The 12,149-nt window shown below is 39.0% G+C and overlaps 1 protein-coding gene across 3 annotated transcripts in view; it reads left to right on the forward strand.

Annotated features, from left to right (window-relative positions):
• The window catches only part of LOC107225150, a 51,628-nt gene that overhangs the window by 10,348 nt on the left and 29,131 nt on the right, over window positions 1–12,149 (forward strand). For 2 of the 3 annotated variants that reach the window (XM_046742727.1, XM_015665507.2), the window contains one exon: window positions 9,773–9,829. In XM_046742727.1, the coding sequence (XP_046598683.1) occupies window positions 9,773–9,829 (57 nt within the window). Of the gene's footprint in view, window positions 1–7,252; window positions 7,555–9,772; window positions 9,830–12,149 lie in introns of those variants that run through there. The other variant, XM_046742735.1, reaches the window with a different exon arrangement.

A 12,149-nucleotide genomic window follows, 5' to 3' on the forward strand; every position in this document is an offset into this window, starting at 1 on the left:
CGATGAGGGTGAAGGACGAAGTCAGGGGATGAAGACTAGAGGACGAAGAAAAGAGGAGAAAGAATTGCTGGAAATAAGCTCGTGTGGCTTTTGTCCCGGCGATTATGATCGGGGTTTTTCACATCCATTCATGACGACACCCTCACAATAACTAACGACGAGTCCTGCGCCTTTTTGAGGCGTTGCTAAAAAGCTCCGGTCCGCGTATAATCGCGTCTAAGCATGAAGGCGAAGCTCGGCACGTATTCCAAAGTCCGTGTCGCCTGTTGAATTCCAAGACCCTACTTAACTTTTCCACCGTTAAAAAATGGGTAGTTCAATACGACAATATGCCTGGATGAAATTCGCGCGCCCTTATATTTCGGTTTACATGACGTACAGTCAGATTTTAACAATGTATGTATCCAATCTCGATTTTCCCAAACTCTCCGATATGGGGAATAGATTCTCAAAATATTAATTAATCGCGACAGTTCAAACTTGTACAGCATTATTTTTTCGTCATTTGGAACAATACTTTCGACTTGAATTTCCAAAATACAGATATTCGATTTTTTTTTTATGCAGTCTAAGTATATAGTATCTCTACGAAGAAGGAGTGAGCAAACTGCGGGAGCGAAAAAGTTGTTCACTGCTATCAATCAGGCACAGACTCGGCTTTTGTCCTTGCGCGAGTGAGAAGAAAGAGAAAATTGAAATTCTACAGGACGACGTCATTGAAAGGGAATGGTTTCGTCCCCGCGTCTTTATGGGAGGACCCACTTTACTCACTTTCGCTAACTTAGTCCGCACCTTCTTACGCGCCTGCCTGCCTATCCGTCGTCGGTACGTAAGCTCCGAGTGACTAAGTTTTCCTTGCAAGCACGGAGATTGAAACGGAGATAATATTTTTCGTCCTCAATTTCGCGAGTGTCGAATAATTCGTCATTTCGACCTCAACCGCTTCAGAGTTGACAGAAGCACCATCCGGAACCCCGCAGGATGTAGCCTTGGCCCTAATCCCAAAGCCCTCGAGCAACAGCGCGACCTTACGTGTGTATAATGTAAAACCGGCTACGAGGCATGACGAGAATTGAAAATTCCATACTCGAATAATTATACGAGTATTTCTGAAGAAGGACTATCGTTTAAATTTCCACAACACCGAGGAGCGCTGCTTTAATCACGAATTCTGCCCTCTCTTCTTCGTAAAATAAATCACTCTCTGCGATCCGGGCGGAATATCTGTGAGATATGACCTTGGAGCATAATCAGACGAACCCGAATTCTATTTCGTCTTCCTTTCTTCCGTGGGCAGGATATACCGAAGCAAATTACGCCGAATTTCTTACCTTTGCTTAATTTTCTCGCCCATAATTTTTCTCGGCATGTATTCACCGTTGCCAGATTATTTTACGCCCTATTGATTGTTGTTATTTTTATTATTATTGTTACACGCGAGTATCAATGTATGCGTGTAACACGTTACGTATGGAAAGTTACGGGAACGCAAAGATGTTCTTCTAGTTTCCCTAGCCGGCCGAAATACCGTGGCTTTCGGAAAGGAGTGGAACAAAGGAATCCGCAAGGTCCTTTGACCCGAGGATTACATTCCGAAGTATCGCTTGCCGGTGTCCAATTAACGGGAAACACCGTTTCTCCTCTCGAAATCGCCCCGTAACACTGCTTCCGAGTGTTCGATATTTAAGGGGATGTTGGGAAACGTGATTCGGAGTCAAACCTTGCGGAAATTAGGTGTATAAGCGGTAAGCCTCGGGGATGAAAAAGTTTTAATTAAAAGTTCGATTCTTTCTCTGTTCTGTGTTAACATTTTTCTAAGCATTAAAGGTATACCTATACGCATACCTAAGTATCCTGAAAAGCTAAATCAGACCTATCCGTTGCTTCCGTAGAACGGAAAATATTTCTTCGTGGAATTTATGTACTAAATGAGATTGAAAAAATTTGTGGAATTACAAGTCTTCGGTTAAAAGTTAGGAAAAGAGTAAAACGCTTTTCCAAAAAACGCTGAGAACGTTATTTTCCTACTATGCAATAAAAATGTATTTTTGCGAACGAAAATGAGACAAGTTAAGATATCGATAATTCGAGGAAAGGTTAGATAATCAAAACGTTCAAAACTATTAAACTCTGGTGTTTTCCATACGATTCTATTTTTTTCGAGTTTATTTCATCCACTTGAAAAATCTTTACAAATTTTTCGAAAAACATTCAAGAAATCTAGCATTACAGTGTAGTTACAATGTGGAGATGCAATTTTTGATGAAAATGTATTGCGCCGTACCTACGCAAATCTGTTTTTATATTTGTACATTTCCATCTCTGGAAATATGGTGAATAAAAAAAAAACCGAAAATCCCTAGAGAGTCTGATGAAGAACAACAGAGTTTGATAATTTGAAAGGTTCCAAACACAAAACGTTATCATAATTCGTAGTATCCGAATTTGTTCAAATTCATCTCTCGTACTTGGCAAAAATTTTGAAAATTACTGTCATTGCTTGATTTTTTTTTTTTATTTTTTTTTTTTTTCTTAACGGTTTTCTTTTCACCCAACCTTAGATTCGAACTTCAGACCAATTTACACTCAACACCAGAATCACAAAACAATTCTCCCCGTCGACTTGCTTGTCAGTAAGATCGTTCTCCTCGTTAAACTTTCCTTACATATTAAACGAACGATGCAGAGTCGAGCAGTGCGCGCATGAATACGTAAACACGTTTCAAGCAAACCTAACTCTGTGCATGCGGAAAATACCCTTAACGCTAAGTGGGTCGTAGTAACATTTCGGCATCGGTGGCTGGGTGAGAGCTTTGCGAGGTGTGTTCAAGGTGGGCGTAAAGGCACGACATAGGAGTATAAGAAGCGGATTCGCAATATTCCATCAAACACGCGCTTCAACCTACGTAGGTATGTAGGTTGATAGGTATAGGTACCATAAAGTATATGCCCGCCGTACTCCGGCGACAATTCTGCAGGAAAAGGTAAATTGAAGAAAGCGAGAAACTTCGCCTCGGATTTCAAATTAATTTATCTTCTGTAATATCGCAAATTGCTTTCTACGTTTTTTCCTCTGGCTCGGGGAAAAAGGACAAATACCTATACTGATCGATATTATACTCTTCGGTATTCTAGAATTAGCACTCTCCCATCCCTGCGCATGTATCATATATTATACATATGGAAGTGTGGATGGAAAATTCGACACGAATCCGACGAACGTCTGAGCCTCAACGTTTCTAATTTTGTTTAAAAAAAATTTCTGCGATTCTCCCAACTACGAAACGGTGACCTAAATTTTTTTAGATTATTTATTTAACTGGTGAATTAGTTGCAAATATTTGGAATAATTTTGAAAAGGACCTTTTTTCGAACCATGATAACCCGATTTTTCCATTTTTTTTTTTTTTTTTTCTTTCGCAGAGCTTTTATTTTCTATTTTGTTTCTTACGATGTAACACTTTGTTCGAACGGTCTGAAAATTTCCGAATAATTCTCAACACTTTTAAACAATGCTTTAGTTGATCAAAAAAATTCAAAGTGATAAATAAAATAGAAGTGATAAGAGTCAGACGTTGGTTGGGTTCGCATGAAATTCACCGTATACATCGATGTAAAAGTTTAATGCTGGATGCTTCCGCTCGTGAATTTTGACCTTCCATATTTGTACGTACCAGATTCAAGCCTGTTCCGAAAAGAGACAAGTCTCGTCAATACTCGTCTGTTCCGCTGAATTTCACCAAAAATATTTGTCAATATAAAAGGATTTCTTTGGTGTTATACCATCATATGAGGCACCGAAACCAGCGAAACGGATATTTTCTTCCCTAAGAATTCGGCAACCGATCGATGGATCGCCGTCTTATTATATCGCCCGCGTTACGATCTAACAATTCGCGTTTTTTATCCCCCTACTTTGTTACCTCGGAGCTCTTAACGGGCAGGATAAAAAAAAAATTCAAAGAATTTCTCTTGCAGGCTCCGATGACGTAAGGAAGGAAAAATAATTATGAACCTCGGCTATTCTATGTATTTTCATTAAAAAACCGGAGTTTCGCGCCCATTTTTCTAGATTCCAATGGCGAAAAACGAAACTGTGAATAGCCGTTGCGTAGGCGTACCTGCACACTTACAGCTTCTTTATTTCTCCATACCTTATGAATTATTGCCAAAGTTACGACGACACATCCCCAGAGTTTCGTCCTCATGCTTTCGCGGGGGAAATGATACATCGCGGATGAGACATACCGCAAAAGATGCCACGCTTCAGCCACCCGGTTTTTATGTATTAATATATAAATGTACGCGGATATTTATATACGTTTATACAACATAAATAACGCGAAAACTTTTCTTCCCCCATGAAGCGAAAGCAATACCCATAGATCTGTAGGTTCGTATCGACCTGTGTTTCGTCGAATACGTATGCTTCAATATCCCGCAAGCTATACACATATTTGTTCTGCAAGATTCAGCCTTCCGTATAGTTGTTTTTGCATCGTTGCAATATTTGTTTAATTTTTTATTCTTTCTTCGTTTTTTCATTTGCCTGGTTTCTTTTTTCCCTTAATTTTTCAGCCTTTGATCGTTACGTACCTACACCTACTTCGATAAGCCAAGACAGTAGAAAAGTCAGAAGTTGACGGCCGTTGCCGATCGTGCTTATCGGCCGTGAATAATTCTTGATAAAATGGTCGGAAAGTTGGAAGATAATTAGGGAATTTTTCCTGCGTTAAGAAAAATAACGACGATGGGCACGTATACCTTTGGTTTTTATTCTCTTCGTTTTATTTTTTTCCGTCTCACTTTTCAAATACCATTACGGATATAAAGAAGAAACACGGGTTTTCTTACGCAGCTTAAAGTCTTTTCAGTCCGGAAGGAAATGCCTGCCGGCATGCGGTGGTGACGAGAAGACGGAAATATCCCTGTTCAAACAACCCTATGGGTTTACGGTGAGAAAAGTTTGATTTTCACGATTCGGAGGGTTTAATGTGTTATATAGGTATATTATACGCCGAGATACACGTATGTATATTGTATATACTATATAGGGTATTCCACGTGAAATTTGGAACCCATGTAGGTACCTCACCTCCTTCGATTTTCATAATTTTTTAGTATAAGGTTGCAATTGACGCAAAAGGGTCTCGGAATTTTTTTCAAATATTTTTTAGCCACCAGTGAAATTTAAAGAAATGGAAAACCTAATTCCAAAACATCATTTTTTTTCTTTAATCTGATAACATTTACACTGATTTTGTGATTTAAATAATGATTTTTAAGCATTACACGATAATGGGATCGCAATAGTTATAATTTTTTTCGCAAGGTTTGAGTGTTTTCATGTCGTAAGCGGAGTTTCTTTTTTTCACTTTTTTTTCATCCCTCGATCTAAATAGATTACAAGAAAAGCAAACACAATTCCGACATGGAAAAACTGAAAACTTTCGAAAAAAATAATCAAGATTGATATCTCATTGTCGAGAAGTGCTCAAAGGTCATATTTCAAATCGTAAAATCAGTGTGAATTTTTTTGGAATTGGATTGTCAATGTCTTGAAATTTCACTGGCGGGTAACAAAAATCTGAAAAACATTCCGAGATCCTTTTGGGTCGGTTCTAACATGGTGCTAAAAAATTATCATGGAATGCCCCCTATGTACTATACATACATATTAAGTATGCACGTAAGGTGCGGGTTACGTCAAGCCTCGGTTGGCGAATTTTTCATTTAATTTTTTTCCTCCCTTTTTATATTCTTCCCCTCGTGTTCTTATTAGTTTCTTTTTTGGTCCCTTCCTCGGGTTGGACTCCCTCCTTTACTCTGTGTTTGAAATCGTCAATACCTCGAACCGTAATACCGACGCGTCACGTCCGGAGGAAGACACAAAAACGCGCCCATTATCCGCGTTTTCACATAAAATAAACCTGGTATCGTGCGTTTGCAATACCTATGCATGGATTCCGTGAACTGAAATTAGCTTGTTGGCTGCATGACGGAAAGATAAAATATCAACAACGGTATCCAACCAACTCAATTTTGTTTCGGAGTATTCTTTTTGCTGCCAGTTTTTTCGACGGTCATTACATACTCCTCAACGGTATCAAAAATTCTCTGAACGGTACAGAATAACAAAATGTGTTTAAAAAAAAAAATGTTTAAAAGAAATAAAAATTTCACCGAAAGATATCACTTTTCAGACTTTTTTTAATATTTTTATTCAAACCGACCAACGGTATTGCGTCATCGTAGAAAAACGAAAAAACTCACTGTGACGTAGTTGATACTTCCCCAAATTATATCTCGCTTTATTTTCGAAGGGGAAAATATTTATACGTGCCTCGCAAAGACGCGTTATATAAATTAATAAGGTACCGAAGTATCAGAAAAAGAAGAAAAAAAACAAATCGGACCACAGGAAAAATGTTTGTATGACAATCAATTACAATTTACTTTCGACAAATCGTAAAGGGTTCCTATATTTTATTCAAAACGTACGGTAAATAAAGTTGGTAAAAAATTACCATAATACCGTATCATGTAGTATACCTATATACATGGATGTAATAATTTTGTCTGGCTCATTTTTCACACCGCGGTGTCACAGCGAAACCAATTCAATATCGGAATCTCAGCGTCGATTACTTTCGATGTTGTACATATATACATATATATATAATAAATGACAATTCAGCCGTCAAAGACCGTTTCGTATATCTCTCAGAGGTGGATCATTATTTGCTGCTTTTACTGCCGTTTGTTAAACGAGCCGCAAATTCGCGTCTCGTTGTAATTTTTTTCTTCTCTTCAATCACACCTCGAATACTGCTGAATCGTTTTGCTTATCGTGATGAATCTCCCTTCTTTAAGCTCGACGAAATTGAATGTGATTTGAAAAAATCGAGGTACTTTCCATCGTTCGCGTACTCGTTTGTTAATACAATATTACTCCTCGCATCCACATTTTCAACACTAGACGGTACGATTCGCGATTTTGTAGGTAAGTACACGTTGTTTTAAAAGCCATCCACTCTCGCTTGGTAATAATTTTGCGAACAGAGAACGGAGCCGAAGCGAGAAAATGGAGGGAGAGGCTGACTCACGTCGTTGATTTGGACCTCTTCCAAAATATTTGTGTATCAAGGTGTATAGGTATGTTTTACAAAGAACAGATACACCTGCAGTATTGTTTGGTGAACGCGTGTTTCTCGTTTCCACCTCACGGGTTCTTTTCCCCTCTGGAACGAGGCGAGAATCTCGAGTCGTTGATTTCTTTGTTAATTTCAGTATTCGTGCGCGTTTCGTCGTCGCTGCGACGTTATTTAAACAGTTATTAAAAATATATTTCCCACGTGTTCGCATCGCGTGTAACGAAATATCGATCCGTGGATTTACGTGGTCGGTTTTATTCTGTAATACGTACGTTATATACGCCTGACAATCTATCGCGACGTTATAAACTATCCGCCATTCGTGTAACTGCGGAGAAACGGGCAGAATTTCAACCAGGGTAACCGGAACTTCGACTCTTGAGCGACGCCGTACCCGACGGTGAGATATTTTCCACCTCGATTATCCGCGTCTACGTGTATGTGATACTATATATCCATGTATGTATAATGTATACGTGTGCGGAGTGACGTCATTCTGTAAGTGACGCAAAGCGTCGTGTAAAGAGTAGGAATATCCCAACCTTACTTTCCACACTCCAAGAATCTTCAACTTTGTTCAACCTCCTTAATTGATATTGGATTCGTTGTTCGGATAAGAGGTAGCATTTTTTTTTTTGGAGCAGAGGAATTGCTAGGATTGAAAAAAGAAATAAACAAATACTTAATCCGGGTGTAACTTTTGTGGACATTTTTCTCTGGTGCTATTTTGTAATATACCATGAAACGGTGATCTTCAAATCACAATAATCGTGTACAGATTCCAAAGTTTATTATTCATGCAAGAATGTTGGAGTCACGTAGTACGTATAATCATGAATCGCGCTCAGAGGATTGCACTTTTTACCGTAAACAAAAAATAGATAAGTTCTTGCTACAGAATGTATAATAATTTTAATATATATTTTTGTAACAACTGGGAAAATTCGATGTTAGTGCAACTCTAAATTGATGCTAAGGCCTCGTTATTACACTGAGAAAATTTGATACGCTGTAAGACGAAAAGATTCAATTTTGCGATAGCAAAAGAATATAGCATTGACAACTGAAATCGCACTGTGTCACGTTTCCTTCTTATGCGAATGATGAGTGAATAGTTATTGCAGCGATAACTGATAGCTTACTATAATTCTTTATTACCTAAGTAATAACAGATAAAAATATAAAATTTTGACGCAGTGAGTGTAAGCTTGCTCAATGTTAGGTGTCATGGATATACGGTAAGAATAACCAAAAATAATCAATTATTTTTTCCCAGATTAATCAAGTATGATTGATTATTTCTCAACCTCGATTAATCGACCGACTCGATTATTTTTACTCCCATGAACGACGCGATACGATATCAATTTACATGATTAAACTATCGACTATTACCATTGTCTGACTTACCGAGTACTTATTTGATATAACAAGGGAAAGATAAACGAATATTGTCACCTGAAATTGAAAAATATTTTTAATTAAACAATAAATCATCAAAACAACTTTTCCGCTATTACGACTGCATTCCGAAATTTTCGTTTCAAATGCACCGTTTCAGAAATATGCGAAACGATCGATGAATCGATCGATCTATTAATTTTTACCCATTCAATCGAGTCGTGTTCGATTATTTTCTTCGACTCGATTAATCGAAGCGTCGATCATTTTTAGCATAGTGACCATCGCTAGTGTAAGGCGGATTGAAAATTACCGGGTAAAGGTCGAAGGTTGTAGGACGGTGGAGGAGTAAACGAAACGTGCGAGAGGTCAGCGAGTGCCACAGAGTAGTTACTACTCCAAAATTAGATCCCCACGACTCATCCGTCGGCATAATTTCGCCCCTTGGGCTCTTTTGCTCGGCCAGTTGCATCATCCGTAAGGGTTTGATCAAAGTACCAGCAAATAAAATGCTACCGTTATTCTCCGTATCAAGGACTGCGCATTAAGTAAGATAAGGTACAAGGTAAGAAGCTTTGAATCGACCGTATATCGCATCCGAAAGTAAAGCGCAAAGTCGGTGAAAAATACGGAGGGAAAAAAAAAACCGCCTCGTCTTACCTCCGAAAAGATCCTCGTATCCAAAGATGATTATTTTCTCTTCCATGCCTGTGTTTCAGCTGTTATTCTCCCGGAAAATTGGATTTCGAATTCCCGTCGTCTTTGATGGAGTTTTTAAACTCGCGGAGTAAAAATATAAACGACATGGTTCAACCCTGAGGCGTATTTTATACTTACATTGCGGTATAACGATATTACAGTCGAGTGGAAAAGCGCTCGCTGCATAAACGTCTCGGTAAAATTCGTAAATCGCACGAGGATGTAACGATGGATACTTCGCTACCGGCGATTTTATCCACCGTCTACCTACCTATGCTTAGAAAAGTGTTGGAATTTTCGACTTGTGAAAGAAGTTTTTCACGCGGGGTGAATAAAATATACTCGGTACACCTACGTTATGCGGTGGTTTCTGTACACTTTTCTCCCTATGCGGTTATCTTTCAGTCTCTCCGAGAGGCTGCACGATGAATAAAAAGTTCAAAATTCACGTAACATACTTTCTCGATTTCCATTTTCTTTTATACATAAACTCAAATTCTGTATTCTATCAATTTCAGATTGGCTCTCGGCTGCTCAAGTATATACCCTCAGCCAATTTGTCCTCCGGACGAAAGGTAAGCTTCTTTGCTTGCGTGTTATTTGTACCGATAGATATAACAAGAGCATCGTACTCTCATCGCTCGAATCTATGCTATACGTATAATGTGTCAGTTTGTTAGTCACAAGTGCTTGCAAATATGTATGCTGCGTGATATGGACACCCATCTAGGGGCGGGGTTGAAATTCCGAATTTGAAAAGTTACGACAGCGCTAAATTCCAAACTTTTGGTGGCGAAACTTAAAGTAGAGAAATCAAACTGTGAGGAAATATCGAAATTTCGAATGGTTCGACACTCGAAGCTCAAAGTTCCGGAACGATAAAATTTCTAATAGACAAAATGCCGAAAGGGCGTAACTCCGCCAAGTCAAAGTTCTGAAAGCGCGGAAATGAAGAAACTTTAAAATCTGAAACATCGAAATTCCGAATAATCGAAAATTTTCAGTTCGGTGAATTTCTGGTTTGGCAAGATTTTACCACTTTGATTTTTCATTGTTTTGGATTTTCGATATTTTTACGTCCGGAATCCTGGTCATTCTGATTTTCGATTTTACTAATTTTTCCCACCCACTCGTTGAACAAACTACGCTGTGTGAGAATATTTTAATTTCTCCGATTTTACTCCATCAAAATTTTATTTTACGAAATTTTGCTCTGTCGGAACTTTGCTGTATCGTAACTTGAATTTTCGAAATCTTGCATTTCGGAACTTTGATCTTCCCAACTTTGATTTGATTTTCCCAACTTTGAGCCGTTGGGTTTCCAACCATTCGAAACTTTTTTCTTTGATAAAAGTTTAATTTATTTACTTTAAGTTTTGCCACAAAATAATTCGAAATCAGGCGCTTTCGGAACATTTCAAATTTGGAACTTCAACCCCCCGTCCCTGTGAAGGTCCGACCAATCAAGCTCGACCGATGACTCATGTCCTTGCCTAATCTGCGTCGTGATACGAATCAGTCAAAGAATCGACCTTAATTGCTCTCGTGAACGTCTTACCAACTTTTCATTCGCTCTCTAAGGTCTTGTTATTGGAATTTTCCATCAGGCCCGATCGATTGAAATTACACGTGTACCGCGTCGAGGACGAATACTTCGGAAAAATCAAAGGGGCGAGACCTGCAAATAGCTGTTTAAAATTTTTCAAACTCCCGGTTTGATAATCTCCTTCCTCAGCGTTTCAATTATGTGGTTTACCCAGCGTTCGACCTGGAAAACTCGTTCCATCCCTTGCGGCTGGTATAACAAGATATTGCAGAGTAATGGTCCTAACGAGTTGGCCGAAATAGGCGCAAGCGTCCGAGGAACGTCCTCGGGGCGTTTTCCCCCAAGTGCTTGCAAGCCTACAAATCGGCTTGCATTACGCAAGAATGATCGAGCCACAACTCGCAAATATTTGAACAATTTTCAATTTTCCTCGGTCCTTTTTTTCCCCCTATCCTTTTGCTCGAATGTAAATAATTCGCTCTCTCTCTCTCTCCCTCTCTGCGTATGTGTACTAAACTTTCCATCGCCAGAATTCTTTCCGCTCCACCATTTGTGCGACATTGACTTTCCAGCTAGGTACATACCGTGTTGTACATAAGCAAGGCGTACGTTGATGTAAAGAAAAAAAAGCAACAACCGCGCAAGACTTTGCACGCTGATGGCATAACTTTTTAGCGCATCTGGGGCTCCGGCGTCGTTACAGGCATTAGCGTCGTTTCGCTCTTTTGAAAACCGGCGTCGTCGTCGTCGCGTCTACTTCATTGTTAACGTTTCTTTTCTCTGCTAGTCTCTCGTCTTTTTTCTTCGCATACGCTTCCCGCTTTTCACTTTCTTCTTTTCTCTTTTCTCTTGATATTTTTTGTAGTCATTTTTTCGCGCCGTTTCTCGCCTTCTCTTTCTCCGTATGTATACATATATGTATATATATATATATATATATATATCTCCTTCGCTATCACGAACCGGATAAAGCACCAATTCTCATTCTACGTGGGTGCATGGTTTTCATTTGATACCAAAAAAATACACCACTGTCCGATTTTTCTCCGGATTAGTACTCGCGGGAGGGTTCCGAATTAATGGACCTCGTAAATTGACGGAGAAGAATTTCGGCGAGCTGGTCGAGGCGAAAGAGAGAGAGCAAGGAAAAAGACGAGGCTTAACAAGGGTATATGGTGTGGAAGAGAAAAAAAAAGCGTCGTTAAGAACTGGGGAAGCCCTGCCGCGTGTAGATAATCACGCAATAAACCCCTCCCGGTATTTAATTATTATACACAGGGAAATTCGAGTAACTAATTAATGTGGAAAAGAATATACCAAGAGCCTCGACTTTTAATTATTATTCAAGG

The sequence above is a fragment of the Neodiprion lecontei genome, chromosome 1 (assembly GCF_021901455.1).
Source record: "Neodiprion lecontei isolate iyNeoLeco1 chromosome 1, iyNeoLeco1.1, whole genome shotgun sequence".
NCBI lineage: Eukaryota > Metazoa > Arthropoda > Insecta > Hymenoptera > Diprionidae > Neodiprion > Neodiprion lecontei.